The 27,750-nt window shown below is 32.1% G+C and overlaps 1 protein-coding gene across 1 annotated transcript in view; it reads left to right on the top strand.

The window, feature by feature from the left end:
• The window catches only part of LOC127729268 (low-density lipoprotein receptor-related protein 2-like), a 59,612-nt gene extending 46,092 nt beyond the window's left edge, over window positions 1–13,520 (top strand). Inside the window, exons 19-24 of the mRNA XM_052237002.1 lie at window positions 577–759; window positions 2,735–2,917; window positions 4,052–4,237; window positions 6,417–6,593; window positions 8,888–9,023; window positions 9,968–13,520. Of these exons, the coding sequence (XP_052092962.1) occupies window positions 577–759; window positions 2,735–2,917; window positions 4,052–4,237; window positions 6,417–6,593; window positions 8,888–9,023; window positions 9,968–10,244 (1,142 nt within the window). The 3' untranslated portion in view covers window positions 10,245–13,520. The remainder of the gene's footprint in view (window positions 1–576; window positions 760–2,734; window positions 2,918–4,051; window positions 4,238–6,416; window positions 6,594–8,887; window positions 9,024–9,967) is intronic.
• Window positions 13,521–27,750: the final 14,230 nt, after the last annotated feature.

The following is a 27,750-nucleotide window of genomic DNA, read 5'->3' as shown; positions in this document are numbered from 1 at the left end:
GATCAAAACGTCCCAACAAACCCGATATAAGTCTATCTGTGTGTATATCACGTCAGGAATGTGCGTGTCATAATTCATTCTATGTTTAAGCCCCCTTTTTGTTATGTATGTGATTCTGTTTGTTTTTAATATTAAATATAACAGTTAATTTATTCAACTTCATATAAGATAAATAACTTGTTTACATTGAAAATTAAACGATATTTTAAAACAAAATCAGACATCATTTTTGAAATTTATAATTATAAAAATTCAGTTTCATTACCGCCTGTTCTATTCCCGGTTTCGACTGATTGTGGATTCGCTTTGAGGGCAATGCAACCATAGCAGGAGATGATTACCTTGTCGACGCACCCGGTCTCGCTTATATTTGAATCCTCATTTTTGCTAAGCTATCTAGAGGTTTGATAATCAGTAACTGTTTTTCACCACACAAAGTAATGGAAAACGGACAAGTACTATGCAAAGAGTAAATGTTTTCTGTTCAAGTTGTTGAATTGCCTCTACAGCCATTTTTAAATTATCTAATTAATTGATTATAAGTATCAGTTTATCATCATTACTTGTATCTTTTAGGTGTAACTGGTACGTGCAGAGCTTTCATTCCATATGGACACGTCACGCCATCTTGTGATAAGAAAATAGGAACAACATGCTCATTTGTATGTAATGCAGGATATGTTGCAAAAGATAATGATCAGACTATATTATGTACAGCCAGTGGTGCTTGGGATAAGCCTTTAGGAGACCTCTGTGTTGGTAAGTGATAATTTTTATTGACTGTTTGATTGTTGCTTGCTTAACGTTCAGTGGTAAAGATCTTTTGTATCTATTTGATTTATCATTTTGATCAATGTTTTGAATAAAGGAAGTGAAATCTGTAAATCAAATTGTTGATTTCAATGAAATATAGTAAAGAGTTAACTATAAAAATGCTATAAGAATATAGGGTACCCTTTCTTAGCCATATCAATACATGTAAATAGCAGATATATAATCAATCGAAAAGTGTTCTTTTATGTTTTATTTAGCTATATGTTCATGTCTTCTTTTATGTATTATTTATCTATATGTTCATGTCATTTATTTTGTTGTTGTTGTGTAAATATGCTTTAAATGTATGTGATTTATGATTTAAATTAAACAAGTCTTTATTTTTTCCTCTAGAAAAAGGTAAGAAAGTTTTAACCCAATACCCATTTGCCTTTTAGTTGTTTAAGTTTTTATCAGTTTCATTTGTGTTGGTCATATATAAGTTGCTCATTGATATCCTTATTTGCATTAAACAATAAAGGATTATGTAAAAATAAGTCAATTACATTTTTAATTCAAACTAATATGTATATCTGAATTTGTAAAGCAATTCATTTACTAGAACTAGCTTAGATTATGGCTTACTGGGTCAAAATTATTATATAATCTTAAAAAAAGACAAAAAGGGAAAAATTAAGAGATGAATCCTGATGTGCAATTTGAAGTCTATATAATTTTGAATTCATACAATAGAAACGTTTAAACAAAGTTTATAAGTTGATATCAGATAAACAATCAATTGTAACAGAAATGCATGGTAATATCATAAGTCATCTTGAGAAATTACCTTTATTATGAATAACTTTCAAGGAACACACACATTCATGAAACTGATAGAATTTTTATAACTTGGTTTAATATTCCCAAACTTAATGTTGTCTTTACCTGCATTTACTTCCATTTCAATTTTCTTCCTTTAACCTGACGAAAATTAAATAAAAAGACGCTAATATGAAGAATTAGTATGTTTTAAAAAAGTTTCTGAAACACTATTCATTTGGTTTTGACTCTTGTCTTTGATCAATTTACAGTGGCTCCATGTTTTAAGGTTTTAGTAGCCTGTCGCTACTAGGACATGTTCGAATCGATTATTTTAGATTTTAACAAGGTGTTTCACGGCTACTTGAACATTTCCATTTTTTGCTTTTAGAGTGTATAAGGATCCTGTCACCATTAAAAACTCCAGTCATCTATTGGAACTTTCTATAAACACTAGTTTTGTCATGAATAGGCATAACTTATTAATAGATGTAGTCACTTTTCAAGGTCGACTAAGTCTTGTGAAAAATTAATATAGATAAAGAACAAACTTCAATTGTTAATATTCAACTTTAATTTAAAGACTGGACACATAACATGACCATTAGCACACTCGTTTGTTTCTTTCTGTCAGTTTGAGCATGCATTAGGTGTTTGGATGATGAGATGTATTTTCAACCTTTCAATATCTTCACATAGTTTTAACAAAATATTCGCCAAGTTTTATTTGAGAACGACCGATTAATTGTATTTGACATCCCATTGCAGTCAGATAAACTGTTTGGTGATTGTATTTTATTATTGATTGTAATTTTGCATCAAAATGTATTATAAACATCTTAACACCACCATTTCATCCTCAGGTCGTTTGGTAATATAAAGAAAAGATGACACAATGTGTATTATGTGATATAGAATGCATTACCGTTTTGATATAAGACAATTTTGATTGCAAATCTGGTCCGATTTTCTGCAGTCATTTTCGATCCAATGTGGTGAGACACATAAATACAATCTTAAACTTGCAGGCAATGCAGAATCGTAAAGTTTATTGAATTATATTTTATATGAGGGTTGACAATTGAAAATTCCAATCTATTTCAGCATACAAAACTTATATTTGAAGAATAATTTTTGGTGACTTTGAAATTTTATTTTTTAGCTTCCGCCATTTATTGTCCAAATACTATTACAAATGGCCGGCTTGATTCGCAGTGTCCACGTTCATCAGGAAGTCAATGTGACTTCTCGTGTAATCAGGGCTACACGAAAAATACCGATATAACTGCTTTGGTTTGCCTTGGAAGTGGACAATGGAATATTAAAGGAGAGTTATGTAAGCCAGGTATGTATTATATAAGTATCTCCATTATGGAGGATTGGCGGATTTTACCTGAAAAGCTAGTTTGACATCTTTTTCGGTAGTCCTATAGGGTTGAATTTAGTTATTCCTTCATGATATCTTATCTTGGAGTTCCGTATTTTTGTTATACTTTTTTTTTTACAATTTCTTAGCAGTAGCATACCCTCTGCCCTATTGTATGGAGTTTACATATCTCAATTGCATTTCCACACTATACGAGTTTTTTTGGCAGAAGGAGTACTGCTTACACAAAGATGCTCCAACAAAGTTTTGAGGAACAACGATTGTGATAAAAAAAAACATACCCATGATTGGTTTTTGAATTGATTGATTGATTGGTGTTTAACGTCACTTTCAGCACTAATTGCTATTTCGTGGCGGTCAGTTATTTATTGGTGGTGAGAACTGGAGTGCCCGTAGAGAACCACTGACCTACGGTAGGAAAACTAAAAATCCTAGTAAATTAAAATTGGAGTGGAACACAACTGCCACGTGCGGGATTCGAACTCATTACCTCAGGCTAGTTATACAGAAGTTTGACTACTTAGGCCACTCGACCACCGAGGACCCCGAAACGCATTATTGGTACCGTTAATGTGCACGAATTGATTGAACGATACGACATGTCTGTGTTCCAAATCAAAAGCGACATGTTTTCGTAGCCTTTGATCTATAAATACTAGAAAAGTCGTCGAATTTGTAATTATACCCACTGTGTATTATTCCCGATTATGAAATTTTAACTGAGTGTGGATTCGCAAAGTGGATAATACATACATCGAAGGACACGTTTATCCTGTCAACGCACCTGGTCTTACTCCGGTTGGGGTTTCATGTGATTGGGATTCATGTTATTCCCTCAATTTTTGTTTGTTACCTTGATTTGTTCCTATTCGATTTGTGAGATTTGAATATCGGTAAACTACTGTTACAGCAATTTACCCACATTTAGATGGTCTGCAAATTTCTTATCATGCTACGGAAATTCTCTCAATAAAACACACTTGACGATATATCAGTTTGTAGACAATAGGAAGACCTTTTTTTGTACAATGACTGAAATAACTGAGAAATGCTTAAAACTAACGTATGCTTTCAATATCTTCTTTTTATTAGAATCAACAGTACGATGTCCATCAACTATAAAAAATGGTGCCTTTGGCAATCAGTGTTCCTTCAGAGTAAAAGCCTCATGTCCTTATGTTTGTGATAATGGATATGACAAAAATCCAATAGTAGACCAAGTAATGTGTATGGATACTGGCCGTTGGAATTTCAATTTGATATCTTTATGTAAACCAGGTAAGAACTATGTTAGGACGAAAGAATATTCGGTTTTAGTAGTATTACTTTCATTGAATAGAATACATGTGATTTTAAAGAGACAGACTGAATAACCAAAAACGACAAAACGTGAACTATGTTAGTTAGACCAAACACTACTAGAGTCACTAAAGGTAAGCGCAAATTCAAACGAAGGAATAAAAAATGCAGGTTATGTTTTCCATGTACATTTATGTAGGTGCTAGCAAAATCAAAAAGCCACGACTTTTGCTGGTGTTTTAAACGTATGAAATTTGTATTTGTATTTTAACGTGAGTTTACTATGTATTTTGGAATGTACTTTATTCATATGGTTTTAGTGCCAACTTTTGTATAGTGTATAGTATGTGCAACAAGCTGTCCAAATGTCAATGACAATACCTTAATTTAGATAAAACATTAATTAACAGCTTAGAATTGAAAAATGTGAGGTGTACTGTATGTTATAGATATTCTGAAAGTTATCGTGTTCATACAAAATTTAGAAATCAGAAATACATGACAAAAATACAATTTGAATACTCGAAAGCACGGATTTGGGTTTTGATCTGGCCATTATGAAATTACTGGAATACTAACAGACCTTATTAAATCAATAAATTCTATAATTCATCGCGGATAAAGCATAACATAAAAATCTGAAATGTTTAAATTCTTTTGTTATGTTTTGTCTGAGTTTATTACATGCATATTCGTTACGTTTTAACCATTGATCTAATTAGTCTCAGATGTAAACAGATCTACCTTGACGACTGTTATTAGGAAAAATGAACGATCACAAAAATGTTCACTGATGATATGATGAATGCCCTTTTGTTTGTGTTTGAAGATAACATGAAGAACGGAGTAGCTTTTATATTTCAGCCTAATACTACAACTTGAAATTGGGAAGGTGTTATTACAAATTAGTTGGGTTTATATTTCATTCGGATAACATTTATATTGTTAGCACTTGAAAATTGATGTCTCTTTGAAATTGTAAAAGGATTATCAGAGATTGCAGATCCTTACCCATACACTTGTGTATTCAAATATCGTTGGAGCTTGTTATTAGTTATTGTTATGTCAGATGTATTTCTTGAACCATTTAGTGAAGAGGTTGGACCGGTGTAGGAAATGTTTACAAACCTTGGCCTAGTGTTAAGAATACATAATTTCAAGTCACCAAATTTAAGTAAATGTATTTCGAAAACTTATTTACGTTCGTAGTGCTCAAAACCAAATACATGCATTGAAATTGTGAAAGCGTAAAAAGTTGGGAATCAACATAGAATGCCAAAAACCAGCTTAGAATATAATTTTCTATACAAAATTCAAAAATCAGAAATACATGACCACTTTTAACTACATTCTTATATTATATTTCTTTTTGATTTATTATTTGTGGGCGCTTGCATTTTTTAACAAAAAAAAGAAAATCGCTTCTTTTAAACAAAAACATTGAATTACCGAAACATTTATTCAGGGAGTCAAAAATTGTTTGTTTTAGTAAAATGTTCATGCGGAAATCCTTATTGTGTTCACTTTTTATATTCTCATGATTTATGTAAGCGATTTCCGTATTAACTTGGTTACTAACACATTAAAGCCGTGGACGAGAAAAAAATAATGCTGGTTAATAGGGATGTGGAAAATTTAAAATTTATTTAGTCTCGTGTTTTGGATGTACACAAACTTGTTCGTTATGTTCGTGGAAACAAATTTAAGTTTTGTATAAACCCAGACGCAAGATCAATTTTATCGTTCGGAACCTAATTTGGAATTTTGTTAACTCATCCATGGCATCACTCAAATGATTAATTGTGTCTTTTAAGCATTTTAAACATGCAAAATATTGTATGAAAAAAATGGCTTATAACTTGTTATGCCACACGTGCTTTTTGTCTACATAAGAACATCAGTGGCGCTTTAATAAAACAGTTGGAAAGTCAAATCAATACAAAGTTGAACATATTTGATATTGCACCTATAATTTGAGAGAGTATGGGGGTAAACAAAATCCTTATTACTTTCTTATATCCTGTAGTTTACTCTTTCCTTTATCTTTCACATTTCTTTATTCCAACCTAACCTGACAACCTCCTCACTGAATGCTTCTAACATGTTATCTATTGTAATGAGTGTGAGTTATTGTTATTTCGTGAATGTTCCTTTTTAGCAATGAGTTCGTGTGAGAAAACTTTCATGCATGGACACTTTCTGGAACCTTGTTCCGGATCACATGATTCCATATGTGGCTATGTTTGTGATAATGGATACATCCAGCAACCAATTGTCCAACATGTCATTTGCAATGATGGTAAATGGGCGGTAGATAGAAATTCGTTGTGCATTGGTAGGTATACTTACCTTCAATGAAATAAGATTTCTAAGAGAAAGAGGGATATTGTGGGTAAAAGATATATAAGGTCAAATAAAGGCAATAGTAGTATACCGCTGTTCAATAGTCATAAGTCAAAATGCGTTGTTACTGTTTTATATAACTTCATACTTGAATTATTCTTCACATTTTTTTATGAAAAAATAATGTTTCGTTTAAACATAATAATCTAAGATAAATGGACCGTTTTTCTTTATGTGTACAATTTTATATTGTACAGCTGTTTGTTTGCATGTGCATATTTTTTGTGCTTATAGAATAACAAACTGTAGCTATTGTAGAAGTAGTGGCGGCGAGAATGAGGCGTTTTGTTTCCGGCGGCTTAATTGGCGTCGGCTAGTTGTTTCAGTTTTAATTATGTCAGTTTGAGGGGAACCACAAATGATAAATCATGATATTTGTCTTACATTTGTATAGGATTGGCACATGTCATTGCTATGTTTATTGTCTAACCCTGCCACTCAAACAAGATCGTGATATTTGGCTTACATTTGTATAAGGATTGGCACATCTCATTGCTATGGTTATTATCGAACCCTGTCCCTCAAACAAGGTATATTAACAAGTTTGTGATTAAGCCAACGAAAGGAAAACAACTTACGCATTGTAATGGTCAGTCAATGATATTTTGGGATCCAGTTGTATTAGAATACGAACATCTCGTGTCCTTGAAAATTCCTTGATCCGCTTCCTCAGTCATGTATCAATGAATTTGAAAGTTTTGCATAGTTTACATGTTAAAGTGTTGCAAATTAAAGCAAATATCAGGAATAGTTTGGTTGAATTGACAAACAGCACATGGATCGCCATGATTATTGTTATGTCAGCGAATGTATAGAAGCAGAACTCACCGACTATGAGAATATCATTATTGGAGAAGCCTGAGATCTTTATTATGTTTCAATATGCATGAGGTAAAAAATAAAAACCACGAGTTTTGGTAAATTAGTAATGTTTATGAATTCACTGTCGTCTCATGGATATATATCTTAAAAAAAAATGAAAAACAGTTTTAAACCAACACTTCATTATCATATTAAATGCATTGATTAAAGTTTAATTCTGCAATTTTGTAGAAATTTTGAACTACAATTGATTTTAGGTCCAACCCTATATGATACCGTCTATACAATGCAGTCTTTACAGGTTTTCTGGTTCATATAGTTATCAGCTTAGTATATGAAAACGTATTCGAAAAGTATTCAACAATATATTTCGATATCATTTGATGATGTGCTTGGAAACGTGAATGCTACAAATCTTAAAAGCAAACACAAGACACTGATCTCAGATTTCACAACGCTTGTCTTTTTAACAACCTACTCCACTACAAGTTTGGAAAATAAAAAAGCTAAAAAAGCTTGAGATCAAAACTAAAAGCATCAAAATAGTGTTTAAACTGGAGAACTCCGACTGTTGTCGCTAGTAGACCAAAAACCTACTAACTCTTTGGAGCACATTATTTCAACCCCGTTATGTTCTGAAGTTTTTGTTACTCAATCCGTTTTTATAAAAAATAAATTTGTGGTTTTTGATTTCCTCCTTGGTATTGGCACCATTTATTATGAATAATATTTAGCATATATCTATTGATAAGAACGACTTTTTCGTTTGATACTAATACAGAATCTGAAATATATTTATCATGCATTCGCATGTAATTATCAGTAGTAAATAGAAAGTACTTTTATTATGAAAAATATTTGGCCTCGTGCCATCGTTGTAGGTAATACAATATTTGCTAGCAGCAGGTAGAGGAAAGCATACTCAATTAAGTCTCGGTTCGGTATTTGATAAGATTTATTGGTTCCATATTCCGACATTAGGCTGTTCAGAATAAATAAAAAAACATAATGCAAGGTGAAAAGAGTATTTGAATAACCTCGTATGACCGAAAAATTAAAAACAAAACACACAAAGTTTGCCTTCAAGAATAAATACGTACAAAGGATAAATTCCTTTGATGTGAAAGGATTACTTTTCTTTTTGAGACGAAACGCGTGTCTGGCGTACACAATTTCAATCCTGGCATCTATGATGAGTTTATTTAATTTATGCCTCTTTCCGTCTCTTTTACTTTATGAATGATGAAGTTATCGTCCAATAGCTTATCTATTGATCTAACACCAATCAAAAGCCAATTGATATCTGAAAATATACGCAACACACGTTTATTAAATTCTGAAAGGGATCGAATTTAATGAGAATTGAGGAATAGTTATTTACAGTTCTATTATATTTACTTTCAGAACAAACAGGAAATGTGATGTCTCCCCAGAAACAGGTTTCAGAAGGTGCATCCTCAGGTGCTGTTGTTGGTGCAGTTATTGCTGCTGTTGTTATTACTGTGATAGTAGTACTTGTCATCGTGTTTTTCATATTCAAGTGAGTATTGAAATGAAAAATAATTGTATGATTGTCAAAATATTTTTAATAATAAAAAGGACACAAAGCAATATTATAAACTTATTATCACATACTATCAAATAAATTCTCCCTGGAATCTTTTAGTACAATCCTTTTTATAATTATTAACGATGGAATGATATTATCTGAAAAAAGCAAATATGAGCTAGTCGCCTTAGATTTATTCATCACTCGTTGTTTTTTGTCTCGTCCATTGCCTATTTGTAACTGTATTTTCGCTGGAATCTTGTTCTTGGACAGGTCTAAATATTTTATTATTTCGACAACGTTAAATGATGTTGTTACGTTTATAAAATATAACTGATACCAATAGGGATATACAAAATTTGGAAATACAAAAGAGGCTATCAGATAGTCCCATCTTGAAAAACAAACACCAACTTGGCAAAGAGAAAAAAAATTTGACGCAGCACAAGATGGGAGAAGCATAAATTTAGTAATGAAACACATATTAAAGTTTCTATTTTCTCATCTTAATTTGGTGGAGCAGGATCTGGAGCACCTCAGTTCACCCTGTTTTTTGTGGGTTTCATGTTGCTCAGTTTTTACTTATCTATGTAGTGTTTTGTATACTGTTGTTTGTCTTTTCGTATTTTGCCATGACATTGTCAGTTTGTTTTTGCCATGACATTGTCAGTTTATTTGAGTTTGAATGTCCCTTTGGTATCATTTGCCCCTCTTGTTTTCTTTTCATTGATGTAACTAACACTTTATACAGGTAAAATAAAAGATTTTGATCATTTGTTTTGTTATTTTAAGGATGAAGCGTTTTTGTAAGCAAATCTCTTTGTAAAAGACATATTAATTATAGAATAAGGACAATAGTGTCATTCCAAATTACTTGATTTAAGTACACTAACCTGGTTATAGAAGTTGATACAATATACTTTTATTAATTTCAGGAAAAGGACACCTGCAGGACAATATGTTTCGAACAATACCAACTTAAAATTTAAACGATTCGATGACACCAATGTGCCAGTCGAACAAGGAATAACTGGGTTTTCAAACCCTATAGCTAACCAACCTGACTATGGCAATTTTAGTCATCTCCGTGATGAAGGCTATGTCACTACAGAAATCAATCCAACATATGAAGGAGCAGATCCAAAAGATGTTAATTTAGACGTTGCCAAATCGCCGTCAACAAATGGTGTTCGTACAAACAGCGAAGCATAATATGATTATTGGTTAACTTTTGAAATAATAAGCACAGCTTAAAATATATGAACTGTGGTGCATTGTTTACATGCAACACTCATTACAAAGTACTACACAAATCCAGCATTATTGCAAGGAATCATATACATTTCAGTCTGGTCGGTTAATACATAATATCTTGTAATACAATGTGAAGAAATTGAATGGAAACAATGTGTAAAAATGTATTGCAAGCAACAGTTATTATTTATTCAATCGTGTGATTTATATTGTTCAAGTGGCCTTATTCCAGTTTATGCAGTGTTTTTATAAACTTTAGAGACATTGAGAATGTGTATGTACTTTTCAAAATACGTATGACCATAAGAGAAACAATATTCTGATTTGTTTAGAATTAATGTAAAGCCCTCTGTTGTTAATTGATACAGATTACTTACTATTTTTTTCAGTTGCACTTGGTAGGACACTCAATGCTTCGATGTGAAATATTGTTTTGTATTGTAGTTGTTAGTGGAATAAGTTTAAAATTTAATAACATGTACCGTCCAAACAGATTTTTTCAAAAGTATGTTTATATTGTATAAAAATAGGAAGATGTGGCATGATTGACAATGAGGCAACTATCCACCAAAGACTAAAGGCAGAAGATTAAACAACTAAGGGTCACCTATACCATATAGTAAGCTTTAGAAGGGAACATGTCAACGGAGAAATCGAACGGCCTGACTTATGCTAAAAATAATAAACGAAAAACAAACATGGCATAAATGGGATACTAGTAGTTGTTTCATTGGCAATCATACCACATCTCCTTATTTTATACAGACAATTAACTACCAATGATAACCATTGTATTACAGGCACCCGACCTTCATTGTGTTTATTTATCCAAAATTGTTTTGAAAGTTTTATTGATTTTACCTGAGCTATTACTCTACAAGATTCTTCTAGTAATTACAACTTTCTCTATATGATATAGCGTGCCTTTGCTTTTTTTTAAAGAAGGTTTGTTTGAATACAGTTATTCACATGTTGATGAATAAAGGTCGATAAAGGTATCAATATGTGGTCATCCTGAATCTCTTATAGTCAGTTCAGAGTTTTAATTAATTAAAAGAAACTTTATGCTGAAAGGCAATTCATTTTTTTTTAATTTTCATTGATAGCTTTTTTGCCAACTTATACTAAAAAAGTTTGAACTATTAACCTATACAGGATTTGATTTATGAAAGGATATAAATGAATTAATTTAATTTTGCAATACATTGTACTTCAAATGTACATATTTTGTTTTTTTATAATTTAATGAAAATGTTGATCTCGTTTTTCCAAAAATGTATTCATTAAAATAATAAAAGCAGGAATTGTTTGTCCAAAGCTTCTTTTATATGAAAATAAATAACAAACAATTTATAAAAAAAAGTGAGTGTTAATCTATCTCAGTGTCTTTATGTCTTGCATATTTAAAAATATCTGGCAAAATGGGAAATTTAATGTTAAAGTATGTCTTTAAATTTTCAGTAATTTTGTAAGCATGACACAAAAACTTCTCTATTTGTAACATTCATTGTTCCTAAAGAATTGTGTCCTGTTGTTTACACAATGTTAAAATATTTGGTAGGAGGGTGTCTGTTCTCTTGCGGCTAAAAGGTCGGTATAAATTGGTATAGAAAACTGTTGATTAGTATGGCCTAGTTTTTATTCTTTTCACGACATGTATTTCTGTCATGTAAAGAATATGCTCTCAATATAAGTGAATCTGGCACATCTTTAGGCTTAAAAGTAATTTCAGTGACGTATATTTTTTTCTAATATTTAGAAAACAATTGAGAAAAACTGCATTTACTTAAAGTTTGAGGATTTTTATCAATTTAAGTTTAGAACCCTCATCCACCTTCAGTTATGTTATATTTTTACATTTGTTCATTTACTGTAGATAAACTAATGTGTGACGTAAATATTTTTTTGTAAGTTTTGAATATTCCATATACTTATCCATATATACAAGAAATCATTTTTATAAAGTGTAAATAGTTATGAATATATGTGTATTCTAATTATATATCTGTATTGAATCATTTTTTTACATTGTATTTAGGGCATTATATTTGTAAGTGTAAGCGAATTATTGTTGAATTCTTAGATTTCATTTAATGCAAAAAAGATATTGGGCTGGTCCCGTATATTTTTACCATTACAATGTAATACAAATTATCAAATACAGATTATTTTCAATTTAAGATAAATATATTGATATTAAAGTTTGACTTTTTGTAAAGTAATTCGGATGTTTTATTGAATTAAACGATTTACACTTGGTTTTGATATAATTAGACACAATGTGCTCTTTCACATATCATAATTTTGGACATTGCTCAGAATAGCTAAATTTAGGCAACAGTATCAAGTTGCTCCTTTTAATCAGGTTATTTCATATATCTTACAGAGTATATGTAGTTTGAAAATTAATTCTGAGTTTCATTGATAAGTTATGGGGTGTTTCCTGGCTTTTAATCATTTCTTGTATTGACAATTATAGTAAGACATTTTACCCATTTTTAGTATGTTGGTTCAGAAGTATCTTCCTCCGGGAAGAATAAAAAGGAAATGAGATAATCTTTCCAGTTTAAAAGAATAATTGTGTTGACATATTTTGATCTAGTTTTCTAGCAACGGAACCGAAGTGTTACCTTAAATTGGGGGGATATGATTTGAAATGCAAGCAAAAACGACATTGTGTGCAATATATTTTTAATCATTGAAGCTGTGCCTAACTATTTCATTATCGATCTTGTTATTTATTTAATACACGAACAGGGTTATTTATATATTGGGGTTCTACGGAGGACACACAACCCTTATCCCAAAGTTACAAAAATTTGAATATAACATATCTTTTTTTCCTAATGAGGTTGAGATACAAATAGGGCTTTAAAATCTAACACAATATTTCAAGATACATTAGAATTAGAAATTATCTAATACACAAAACGAGATTTGACAAAATCTTTGAAAGATAAAATTTTGTATAGTGACTTTAAGAGCGTTGAACTGCAATGGCAGCGTTTAAAAGGCAAAAACAACAATGAAATCAAGGCGTTATTTAACTTTTTAGTATTTTTATTTCAATAATCAGAAGTTTGTTGTATACCTCAGTACAAACAGTTCAGTTGATTAATGAGAAACTTGTTAAGGAGATATTAAGAAATGAAATAGAAGAATGGTGTGCAGAGAGATTATCATTATTTTATGTTATTGAATTGTATTTTTCTAAATAAAGAAAAAGACAAATGATGTTGTTTTATTCTAATATAGTCTAAATGCATCATTAACGCTTACCAATTACTACTAAAATCATATCCGAAATTAACCATTTCATAAACTATAAAGATTTGTATTTCACTAATATATAAAAAGGATAACAAGAATAACAAAAATTATTAAAAGACCACACTAATCGCCAGCAATCGACTTGTCCGACTAAAACATGGAGGTGCTAAAGAAGACAATGAACAACAAAAAGCAGATGGTCCACGTAGCCCGACTTGGGTGATGTGGTGAGTTACTATTTGAGACGAGATATGATAAAGTTAAACCAGTTTTACGTGCCCACAGACCTACCCTTTTCCCTGTGTAGACCATATATCGTTTAAAAGCACAATAAAAAAACCTGTTCATTCCAGCCTTTAACAGAATGACCACTTACTTTTACAGGGAATCTAAGATTGCACACAATTATTATAGAGCTAGTTAGTTGATCACGTCAGCAGTGCGTGTTGTCAACAGAAATAAGAACTTTGAATTCCATAGTCCAAATATATCTGTATCGATATAGTTTTCACTTATAATCATAAATATAAACGTAACTCTAGTTCTATCACAAAAGTAGCAATATTAAACTTAAACAAGATATTTATTCAAACAGTCGTTTACAGCATTTGCATATTAAAGAAGATTCCTGATTCTAACTAAATAATTTCACACATGTAAGCAGTATACTAAAATCTTTTAAGTTTGCATACAAGATACAGACAGAGAAAGGTTTACAACAGTTAAAATGGCATGAACTCCTCACGGACGGGAACAGTATGAATCTATTTTTATGCTTTTATTCATTTATGACACCACACTAGTGTCCAGTAGCGTAAATTATAAAGGTATGAATAAAAGAGGTGTTCGGTATACGTCAGCTTACAGTGCCCTGCATAGAAAGTAGACCCCAGTGTACACATGAACCACTAAAATTCTTAGATTTGAGAGAAACTGGTCTGAACATGGTAGTCTAAAGAAGACAATTTCAACCAGAAATCCGGACTTGCACGATTTTTTTGCGATGTTTGACCACGTCTTGAATCTGCAATCGACAGTAGTAGTTACAGAAGCGTATTGGAATAAAAACGCGGTCAGTTATGCTATGTCCGAAGCGCTTTTCTGGATTAACCTTCTTTAGGAAGCTTAAACTAAAAAAAAACTTTAAAACCAATCCTGTATGAGTACTAAGGGAGCTACCATTTGATTTTTATGGGGGGGGGGGGGGGGGGGGGGGGGGCTAGGATGACATTTGAAAAAAATAGGCAGGACAGGAGTTTTGAGTAAAAAAAGGCAGGATGAGATTATTTGCAAAAAAAAAGGCAGGATGACAATATGACAATTTATGTAAAAAAAAGTCAGGATAAACTAAAAAAAAAAAAGGCAGGACTGAATAGAGTGAAAAATAAAAAAGCAAGACCGAATAGAGGGAAAAATAAAAAGGCAGGACAAAATTTTTCATCCTAGCCCCCCCATAAAAATCAAATGGTATCTCCCTAAAGGGATCATTAACAGCCAACTCGATCTAAGGTCAACTTTGCCCGAAGGAGTTAAGATATCTTAGTTTCTAAATGGTTTTTTTTATCAACGAGGAATATAAGAAAGGTATGCTATAAATCATGCTAGTACCGAAGTACTGACATTAAATAGGGCATTCAGGGGTAATAACCGGGTTTTCAGATTTTTCCAAAAATTTCAAGATACATTGAAAGTAACCTGCTGATAATTGTATCCAGTGCCAGATGTGCCGTTACTGCTTTAGTTTTTGAGGGAAAAGCCAAAGACTACAGTTTTGTTTTACTCCCTTGTTCTATGTTAAGCAACAGCTGTCATATCTGTTGACCAATCAAAATCTCGGACATTATTTATCAACTAGAAATTCAAAACAATATTTACACTAACTTCAGTACAAATTCGTCTAGTGGTTTCAGAGAAGAAGAAGATATTTGATAAATGTTTACGCCGACGACAGATGACGGACGCCAAGTGATATCAATATGTCACTTGAATTTATTATCCAGGTGAGGCAAAAAGCATCAATAACCATTCCCTCAAATTTTTGCAAATCATTACATATTTGTGTGTTTGGGAGAAATACTTGCTTGTCGTACTGCAAAGTCACACTAAGATCGAAACATATTTACAACTTGAAGGCTGTGTTTGTTTTGAAGGATGTTTATTAAAATAGAATTAAAAATCATATAAGAATTACAAATGAAAAAAGATCGCTTAACAACGGAAAATCACTCAAATTATATTGTGTCTGAAACTTTTTCGCACGATGCTGTTTTTTATTTTGCAGAACAGCGTTAATCGAAATTTTTCATTTGTAAGAAGTTTGCAAATTACCATTCAAATATCATGTCGAAAATGGTTATTTTCGATGAAAAATTGGTAGGTATATCTATAATGAGACCACTTAGCCCCACACACACAAAAGCTGAAGGAAAACTGTTTGAGTTACTGAGTTACTAAATACAGACTACACGAACACTCTGGCATTTATGGCAAACACTTTTGGATACCGGTATATATGTCTGAAGTAAAGTTATGTTATACAAATCAGCCATTTTCATTAAGGATTTCTTTCGATGCAAAATACCACAAACATATAAAATGCTGTATTTTGTATCAGTATTGTCAGCAGCAATGGATAGCATTTAACTACATTTTTTGTATGATAATTTGTTGAAACATTTGTAAATAATTTCATTAACATATAAATAAGGAGATATGGTATGATTGCTAATCCGAGAACTATCCTTCAGAGTTCAAATAAGTGGATATAAGCAATTGTAGGTCACCGTATGGCTTTCAACAGCACAACACAGAAGGAAAAGTTCCAGTTGGCACTTGTACCCATTTTGCCAGTTTTTGGCAATAAAGTACCCTGTAGTGCATGTAATGATGAAATTAATTAACTGTCAAAGGTATGCATGTTGTGACATATGAGAAAAACATATTTAAATCTGTTCAGTGTGAAAATCATCGTTATTTAAGATTTTTTTCAAATGAATTTTATTTTGCCACTGTATTCGTGGTGTTGTTTTTGTTTTTCAGTTTCAAGTTTTTATCAGTCGGAATTGAAAATAACGGATTTTTTATGAAAGGTGAACGGAGTTGAAAAAGAGTAATGTGTTGTATTAAAACAACGTGTCAAATTATTAAAGAATTTACTCTTAAGAAACCAACAAAAAAAACCCCAAAAAATTCCGCAAGATCCTCGCATATTATTTTTTATTTTTTAGCCTAGAAAAGCAATGTAGACTAAACAGCTAAAACTTATTCAAACAATACAAACAAAAATCTCAATCCGCTCTTTGTCATACGTCAGGTTTTTCAAGAAAATATCGTATTGCGTGTTGACATGAGGAACATGAAATAATTAACAGACAATTAATAGAATGACTGAAGCATTTCTTATTCTTATGTTGGGAATGGTCTTTGCGAACAAAGGACCAATTCGAAAAATATCAACGTACCGTCCTACCAAAAGTGTGGTCTAAATTTTCATAGTCTTGTTCCCAATAAGGAAACATTGACTTTATTCGGAAGATTAACTAAAGGTTTATCCTGTTTGTACATGCTGTACACATATTTAACCTTTGCATGTACTTAGAATAGCTTATGAGCGAATGGCAAGATATGCTAAGACACTGGACACTGGACACGATCATAAAAATATCGTTCATCAAGATAGGTATGGTTATAATCACTTCTATTGTGTCTACTATACATACTTAAGGTAACATATTTTTTTTAAACACATTATAATACTAGTACAGAAATTGTTAATTCCTTCTTATTTTTTTATTTATATCTTCTCAGAAAATTATTTCGGGGACACAGTCATGCATAAGATCAACCCCGACTTATGGTTGTGACTGTGTCAACTTTAGTTTTCTGCGTATTGTTTTTCGAGACTTGTTTGTCTATTGTTTGTCATTTTTAACATGGTATTGTCTGATTATCACCTTGGTCTGTTCTGGCTTTTTCTTGTTAGGGGACCCTCCTTTACAAAACGTATTAATAAACAAACAAGCAGAAGAAGAAACAAAATGACACATCACCGGGAAACAAATAAGATTATGATAACAAAATAGTCAAGCATGTTTTATTAGAAGGAAGAGAAAAATCATGACTATAACTGAAATTGCATTCAAATGAATAACTCAAAAGTTCGCGAGTCATAACTCGTGCTGACTCCATGTGATTAAGTTTGAGACATCGTTTGATTTTGGTGAAAGGTATAGGACTATAAAGAATCTCACTTCCAAGATCCCGAATCTGATTTTTTTACAATTACAATTGACTTCAAATTGTTTCTCATTTTGGAATCATACTGGAATAATACATTTGAATAATGCATTTCAGTTCTATACTTAAATGGTAACTGCCCGTTTGGTAACATGATTATACAAATCTAATTTACTTTTGCTTTGAAAAAGACACGGACAACAATATTTCGTTGATGGTGTCGTCGCTAGTATCAGTATTTGAACTTTCTGTGTTACATCTAGATGATTCATTTTCCAGTATATTTTAACTTTTAGTAGGTTGGTTCGTCAGATTACCTTGGTTTTCCTTACTTGATATTTTGTAATATCAAACAAACATAATTGTAAGTTTTCTGAAGAAAACTGATTTTTTAATAAATCCTGCAATTTCCTTCTTTCATGACTTTTATACATGTTTATATATATTTGCCATTTATATGTCTTATGCACTTAAGGAACGGTCATTTAACATGGGCGGGGGGGGGGGGGGGTTAGCATTTAGCACATATTTTTTGGCAAAAGCTTCCAAAACTAAAAAGTTTACCGTTTTCTTCTCCCTGATCAAAATATTCCTTCTTCAAAGCTGGGAATCAGAATATTAATAAAGAAAGTGCTCCGCAAAATTTTTTCACTGCGTTTATGTTTCAAAGGTCGATTTGTATACTCAAAGTTGTTTCCTGAGTTTATGTTTCAAAGCTTGCTTGTTACCTACAAAATGTTTTCTTTCTGTTTATGTTTCAGGTATAGTTTGTTCTTACCTATCTTATGCTTATGTTAATGCCGTATTTACACTAAATCCATTGTATGTTGGATTTGTAGTGATTGATATTGTAGTCTTAGATGCATGACTTTTTTATTAGTTGTTATTGGCTTTGAACTAGCTGTCAGTAACCGCGAGAACTTTCAGATCTGTACTTGGTTGTCTTTTTGTTGTTTGGATGTATAAGTACCCTGCCACGTCCACTCTGTGTTTTTTTTAGATGCATTTCTGCTTTGTATCCATATGATGAGTTAAGCCATTTTTAACTGATTTTTATAGTTTGTTCTTATGTTGTACTGTTACACCACTGTCCCAGGTTAGGGGAGGGTTGGCGCCTTTAAACTTGTTTAACCCGCCACATTATGTACGTGCCTGTCCCAAGTCAGGAGTATGTAATTCAGTGGTTGTAGTTTGCTGCTGTTTGTTTTGTTTTTCGTTCAATATTTTGTACATAAATCAGGCCGTTAGTTTTCTCGTTTGAATTCTTTTACATTTGTCATTTCGGGGCCTTTTATAGCTGAGTATGCGGTATGGGTTTTACTCATTGTTGAAGGACGTAGTTGTTATTTTCTGTGTCATTTCGTCTTTTGTGGAGAGTTGTCTCATTGCCAGTCATACCACATCTTCTTATTTTTATATTAAAGTAATATTCCTGTTCTTGATATTGCTGCTCTTTCGCAGAATGATTCTGTACCAGAAATTGTATTGTATTTCCCCTGAAGTTTTCCTGAATTCATGTCTCAAATGATGTCTGTTATACATATAATATGTCGCACTATACTTATTTTCAAAACAAAGCATTTTATTCTTCTAATAATGTCAAATGTTTAGGATTGATTGTTTGATTGGTGTTGAACGTTACTTTCAGCACTATTGGCTATTTCATGGCGGTCCCTTTTTATTGGTGGAGGAACCCGGAGTGCTCAGAGAGAACCAACGACCTTTGGAAGGAAAACTTACAATTTTATTTTAGCATTGTTTTGTTATAAATTAGACCGTTAGTTTTCTCAGTTGAATTGTTTCATATTTCTCATGTCGGGACCTTTTATAGCCGACTATACGGTATGGGTTTTTTCTCATCGTTGAAGGCCGTACGGTTGCCTATAATTGCTTACTTTCACTTTATTTGAACTTTGGTGGATAGTTGTCTCATTGACAATCATACCTCATCTCCTTATTTTTATATTACAACCCTAGTCAATTTAGATTGGAGTCGTGAACACCTTCCACGCGTGGGGTTCGAACTCACAACCTCAGTGTTGGCATGCTAGTGATACAGTAGTTGGACTACTTGGACCACTCGTCCGCCTAGGTCCCCAATGTTTAAGACGATTTATGAATAATTTTATTTCATTATTCTTCTAGCAGGTATTGTTCTTTTCCTTTAAAATATGGTTTTGTTTGGGTCAGCTTTAACAGAATGCGGATCAGAGCATTGTTCAACTCTTAATGTAAAGTTTATTATTGATAAATCATTAGAAAACAGTTTATTTAAGTATTGAGTAACTTGTAATTGGTAAAAAAAACTGAGACCCAAAAGCATTGATAACAAGAAACAAGTGAGTCAACACAGAGCAGCTACAATGTAATCCTTGTTCATGTTGACCTTGGCTTTGGAGCTTAACAATTGTTTTAATTAATATTGATATTTTTGAAAAGTTCGAAAAGTTTAAAAATGTATATAATAAAAATTTAAAAAGTGTCAGTGCAGTTATAGGTTTGGAATGAAATCTTAATTGCGTCTATATTTCTGTCATCAAATTGATACATTATCACTGCTTTTGAATGGCATGTTGAATTGCTGTACTATCTTGTCTTTTTTCTGGATTAATTGCCAAAATCTGAACTTTTTGCTGATAAAAGGATAACACTTCTATGTAAATTAAGTAAATCCAGAAAAAACGCTTCCGGTGCAAATTTATAAAGTGTTATTTTCTTTTACATTTACTTCATATATAAAATTTCAAAATCTTATCTTTTTGAACATTGCATAACAACTCTGTAGAATAGCCCCATTTTGTTATTTGCTATTAAATTAATGAAACATTATGTAATGATGTTACATTTGTCAACTTCCGAAGCAAGGTTGTCGGCTTTCCGAACTTTCCCGAAGTCCTGCATTTAACAATTGATTGCCGAGTTTATGAGCTTCGGTCCTTGCTTGGAAGTTTTATATTTGTAAGTTTTTTTTCTGGAACTCATTTCGATTTCGAAAAAAAAAGAAAATGACATCAACGAATATGCAACCAAATAATTTTGTAACTTTTAAATAATAATAATAAAAAAAATTCATCGCATGGTATTTGTTCTTGTGTGTTTTTGTGTGGTTATATATTCTCAAAGTTTGGTTTTTATTATTTATAAAAGAAATAAGAAGATATGGTATGATAGCCAATGAGACAACTCTCCACCAGAGACCAAATGACATATAAGTTGACAACTATAGGTCACCCTACAGCCTTTACCAATGAGCAAAACACAAACAGCATAGTCAACTATAAAAAAAAACAATTCAAACGAGAAAAGTAATGGCCTAATTTATGTACAAAACAATGAACGAATAACAAATAAGATATACATCTACAACCAACAGACAATCGCTGCATTACAGGCTCCTGACTTGGACAGGCACATACAGAAGATTGCGGGGTTCAACTAGATTGCTGGCTTCAAACCTTCCCCCTAACCTTGGACAGTGGTGTAACAGTATATTTGAAAATGAAGAAATAAGACTCTGTTATATTAAAAGATGAGTACGGTCTTCCAATGTTTCATTTGGATTGAATTATTGCGTGTAAATAATTCAACATCTTGCATTTAAGTTTTCAAGTCAAATCTGATCAAGAACCATTATCTGATTGACAATTCTATTTGAACATCGGTAAACTGCTGTTGCTCAACTTAGAGTATATCTCTTCACATTTTTTTCAAGCTAACTTTAAGTGTATGTTAAACATAGTAGAATCGTAGATAGTGGGTGGTTACTGGCCTGGACATCCGGAATATGCTTCTATTTGGCGAACTTATTTATATATTTTCTTTTTTATACATAAATAAGAAATCCCATTTCATTGAGGAAAATTGATACCCTCTTTCTTGTAACCAATCGGACAATAACAGTACCTCATACAGCATTATAACATGAAAAAATTGTTGAATCAATGTAGAAATATATCACTTTTAAGGCTTGATTAATTGTTTAATCAGATGGTGCTTCGTTTTAGTCCTTGCAAAAAACCAGCAGTCAAGTTCATTTATATGTTTTGGAGTTTAGTGTGACGTCCATTTTCACTGAACTAGTACACAAATTTTATTTAGGGGCCAGCTGAGGACCACCTCCGGGTGCGGGATTTTCTCGCTGCGTTGAAGACCCATTGGTGGCCTTCAGCTGTTGTCTGCTCTTTGGTCGGGTTGTTGTCTCTTTGACATATTCCCCATTTCCATTCTCAATTTTAAGTGATTTTTGCAAATAGGTTCAAGCTTAAAAGAAATACAAATGTAATTGCCAAACCATAGCATTATTTCACCAAAAATCTTAAACGGCCTTGAAATGGAAAATGATAATGAAAAATGATAAATAAAAGTATGTCAATTATTAGAGTCATATTCATCAAAACCAACTGGTCGAATGCGTTAAGGTACATTTTGTCTCATTGTTTTATATTCAGATATCATACATGTAGCAACATGATGTATAAATTGAAATTTCAACTTCAAATTAAATAACCTTAAAGGGATTTTTTTCAATTTAATTTCTCTTCTTACAAATTTCAAAGAAAAAAAATAAGATTAAGAAAACGAGGTCATCAAAATAATTAACATATCACGATGTTCTACAAAGCACCGTTTCTTTATCCAAAATTAATGGAAGCCTGATTTACATACAAACAAACAAACCATCATGTTTATTTACTTAAAGGCAATAACACTGCAACTGAATAACTTTATCAGAGACGTCATATATCATTCATATCGTGCCGAAATCTATGTAAACTGCCCTACATGAAGACAATGCAAATGTAAGATCCGATGATTATACACCAATCATTCAGTAATGACTATACACCAATCATTCAGTGATGATTATACACCAATCATGCAGTAATGACTATACACCAATCAATCAGTGACGATTATACACCAATCATTCAGTAATGACTATACACGAATCATTCAGTGATGATTATACACCAATCATTCAGTAATGACTATACACCAATCATTCAGTGATGATTATACACCAATCATTCAGTCATTACTATACACCAATCATTCAGTGATGATTATACACCAATCATTCAGTAATGACTATACACCAATCATTCAGTGATGATTATACACCAATCATTCAGTAATGACTATACACCAATCATTAAGTGATGATTATACACCAATCATTCAGTGATGATTATACACCAATCATTCAATGCTGTATTTGTATAATTTTCTTTTTGTTTCAGCCGTTTGTCACAATAACCCAGGCGTGGATTTCTTATTACTTAATTCAACAAACATTTGTGCCAATCCTGTTTCACATCAATATTGTCCTGACTTTTGTGGGCACTGTACTAACGTTATCCAGTCTTCCTTTGGATAGGGTCGGAAATGTTGCTATTAAATGGTGTTCCTTCGCATTTATGTTATTTTTAAAAAGATTGGTATTGTAGTTTCGTATAAATAACACACATGTTGATGTTATATGTTATAAATATTAGAATTTAGTTACGAAATTGTGCCCTTTTTGAAACCGTAGTAAGAGGCGAAAGATAACAAAGGGACATTCAAACTCATAAGTCGAAAAAAAAACTGGCCAAAAACGAAAAACGACGAATAGACAAACAGCAGTACACAAAACGCAAAATCAAAAACTAAAGAGTGAGTATCACGAACCCCATCACAATACAGGGGTAACCAACAATTGAATGATTTAAAAAACCATCATGGTGTTTTACTGATGCAATTTTAATCAAAGTTGATGTTAGTGTGTATAAACAGAACGATGATGTATTCAAAATGGATTAAGTCTGACCATACTGTATCATTGGTTTATTTACTTTACATATTTTACTTTTATATTTAATACACCAGTTGATATTCATAAAAAATCAAAGGCCAATGGTGTAGCTTTCAGATTAAAAAAGATTCAAAGAGTAAAATAACAAAAATACCGAACTAAAGAAAAATTTAAAACAGAAAGTTCTTTATCAAATGGCAAAATCAAAAGCTCAAACATATCAAACGAATGGAAAACAACTGTTATATTCCTGACTTGGTACAGGCATTTCCATATGTGGAAAATGGTGGATTAAATCTGGTTTTTTAGCTAGCTACTCTCTCACTTGTATGACACAAAGAGGTTAGAACTTTGAACCTGACAACATGCTTGATTTTATTTAATTGACAATTACATTGGTACGTTTGATTGACAGGTTTTATAACAGACAGTCAACATTCTCATGGAAACAAACTTTTCTCCTCTTCTCACCAGCATATTACGTTATTCATATAAAACAGACCCTATAGCCAATCAAGTTATAATCTATACATGCATTTTAGAAAAAAAATCCGAAACACATAAAGATAATATCACCGAATCCATGCATGAACATTTTTAAAGGTGCTCATGGTTCTACCGGAATGGAGGTTTTGAATACGATGTCCCGAGTTGGGAGCGTGTCAAACTAATGCATGTTAAAGAAACATTCCAACATGTATCTTTAGGGTCCGTAGGTTACCTCTCGCAAGACAAAATGTTCTCTTTTTCTAGTTGCAGCCTAAAAGCTTTTCATTCATCGTGGTCTGCCCGATTTGCAGAACTTTTTGATTAAATCCAAGAAAGACAAAACCATATCGACAAAAGGAAAAAGTCCAAGATATAAACAAAAGTTTTCAAAACATAAACGTTGCAGTCAACTAGGCTACAACTACCACTACGTTTTTAGGATTTATAAATTCCCTTTTTGTGTGAGATAATTCAACCAGCATGTATATGACATCAATTTAACCACATGACTGAGCATTGTGTAAAGCGACAACAATTCAGAATGTCCTGATTATCTTAGTATCATATTATTGATTTAAACGATTGAAGCCACGGTGATTTTCGTTGTTTCAAACGTTATTCTTGTATTGAGAAATCGACATGGGGGGAATACAACAGTATTGTATATGCATAGATCAGGACAAATGTGTCGTAAGAAAAGTACCTATATCCAAAGATCTTAAAATAGCAAACTACAAAAACATAGTAAAATAACAAAAATACCGAACTCCAAGGAAAATTCAAAACCGGAAAGTCCCTTATCAAATGACAAAATCAAGAGCTCAAACATATCAAACAATTGGGAAACAACAGTCACATTCCTGACTTGGTACAGGCATTTCCTTATGTAGAAAATGGTGGATTAAACCTAGATTTATAGCTAGCTAAGCCTCTCACTTATATGACAGTCGCATAAAATTCCATTATATTGACAAAAATGTATGAAAAAAACATACAGACATAATGGATAAAAATGTCAAAAATTGGGATACAGCAGTCACCATTGTGTTATAATCTTAATCACTATAAAAACAAACAACTATGTCAACAAAGAAAAACAAAATGGCATAAAGACAAAGCACATAAGCAAAAATAAAAGACACGAATACAAAAATTGACCATAGCACAATAACACAATGGCGGGATGTATAAATACGAGCCACGCCAAAATGATATAACCAAAAATGGACTAAACAGTAAAGGTTATTAAAATACAAAAACAAATAAAAGAACACTATAACACGTAATTAAGATGATAAACAACGTCAGTACCTAGAATCTATACTTCAAGACCATCATGTAGTATTTGTGAAGTTGATACGGAATATTTATCAACAAGGTCTTGGTCTCTTCCGATGAACTTATTTTAGAAAAAGGACGAGACGTTCTTTGACATAACCCTGGTTCATCAACTTTCTGCAATACATTGCAGTTTAAATTATTCACATAGGACAGCTGTGCACACCAAATGCATATATTCAATCCTAAAGAAAATTCCAGTGTACTGCGTATTAACATGACTAATAATAATATTCATATGTATCCCTTCTGATGGCACTGGGCATCGGGAGACAAACTTTGGACTTGCTTCGAGATTTAAATGTTTATATATATATAACATGATTGTGTATACATAATTAACCTTTGAATGTACTGAAAGTTATCAGCTTATGACAAGATAAGCTCTGACTATGGACACGATCATGAACACGGCTTTGTTAACGATAGGTATATTATCACTTCTTCTGTGTCTATTTTGTATATAATTACATGTATTACAAATTCCGTTAATTATATATTTGTCTTAGAGTTAATATGTTGTATTTCAATTGATCTCAGTTTCCCTACCTGCTATTTGGTAGGGAACTTTATTCTCCATGCTACGGTCTCAATATAACCAAATGTTTCATTCAAACAGACCAGCAAACAAACCGACATCTAACCATATAGAAAAGTAATAATTATACCACACATGGTTCAAAAGAAACAGAAAAAACACATGCCAAGAAAACCGAAACCTATTCGAAATTGCAATCAAATAAATAAGTCCAAAGACAATGTAACGAGTAATCTATCGTGTTGATTCAAACCCAGTAACATTTTCTTTTTTTTTATATTGTGTTATACAATGACGTGAATGCTTGTTAGCAGATTTAAAGCAAAATGCTTATTTCATTTATATACACATTTATTAATAGGGCATAAACTGTCAGAGCAATGTTAACCGATTAGACACAAATTCTAATATTTGAATTATAACATACAAAAATCAAAATCACAAAACGTTACAAAAATACAATTAATAATGCATGGACTGGTTATAATGTATCAACTTTTGGTGTGTATTTTAGACCAGACACCATCTAAAACCATCGAGATAACCTTCGACAACTGGTGGTCATATGACTCGACATAAGCATAAATATAAATATAGTCAAGCACGTTGAATCGTATTATTACGATTTTTTGTAGATCTATTTGATTTCATGTAAAAGATTTGAAAATATGGCGATCGTCGTTCTTATCTGTATAAGAATGATCTTTTGTGGGACAAATTGGTCGACGAAATGATTTTCCCGGTTGCTCCCTTGTTTCAATTTCAATTTTGACATTCTTATCTTTTTAATAACTGAACATGCTTAGCACATGCATAATCCATTTAAAGCTAAAGGTTAAATTAGCGGTCGCATAGATGCGGATTCAAGTGAGGTTGAATTATTGACTTGCAGCCAATAACAGATCAGCGATCTTTTTGATGTTTATATTGATAAAATTGAACCAAACTGACTGCTAGCAACGAATTATTACTGTTTACACATGACATTTGTTCTCATCTGTACAGTGGTTTTAATTACCTGTACATGAAAATTGTTCACACGAATAAACTGGAAGTACACGTAATTTATATGTACATTACATAGAATTTAATGGGAAATTTCTCTGTAATCTTCTTTATCTGTAAGCAAAAAATGGTTAGGCACAGACCAATTAATCTTTTCATGGTGTTGTTGTTTTGTTCGGAGGAGGGGACCCAAATAAATTGCTTAGATACGGAATTTCTTTAAAAGAAATATATATTTCAGAAGAAAAATAAACAGAATTCTTTGAGACCATTGAAAATAGGGGTGGGAGGTGGATAGTTAAATAAAATGTTTGGTATGTTATTGAACAAAAAGGGTTTTGTTTACTACAGGAAACCCAAATGGTTTATCCAATGATTTACCCACCTCGCAAAAGATGATTGCTCGGTGCTAAAACACTGTTTAAATTATCTAGATTACTTTGATAGTTATAAAATTGTCACGACTACGCATGCTACAGCACCGTAACAATAGGCAAAAAGGATTGAAATGTTATGGTTATATCTGCAACGCAGGATTACTGAATTTTTACCTTTTAAGTTATTGGTGTTTCCTGTACATACTATTGAATTGCTTCTGTATATAGTTCTGCTGTCATTAGTTAATTAATCACCTATTTTCTGTTTGAACTCACTCAAATAGAGGGGATAAATATTCTGGCCGGGGAATAACTGGATGAAAACCTTGCCTAAGACAGGATAAATATTCTGTCCTATAAAATGCACGACAATGCAGGAAGTAGTCCAAAAGTAAAATCAAATGTTCTCTCGAAATT

The sequence above is a fragment of the Mytilus californianus genome, unplaced genomic scaffold (genome assembly GCF_021869535.1).
Source record: "Mytilus californianus isolate M0D057914Y unplaced genomic scaffold, xbMytCali1.0.p SCAF_2, whole genome shotgun sequence".
Taxonomy (NCBI): domain Eukaryota; kingdom Metazoa; phylum Mollusca; class Bivalvia; order Mytilida; family Mytilidae; genus Mytilus; species Mytilus californianus.
Note: the sequence above shows the minus strand (reverse complement) of the source record. Positions and strands in the feature narration are given on the sequence as shown.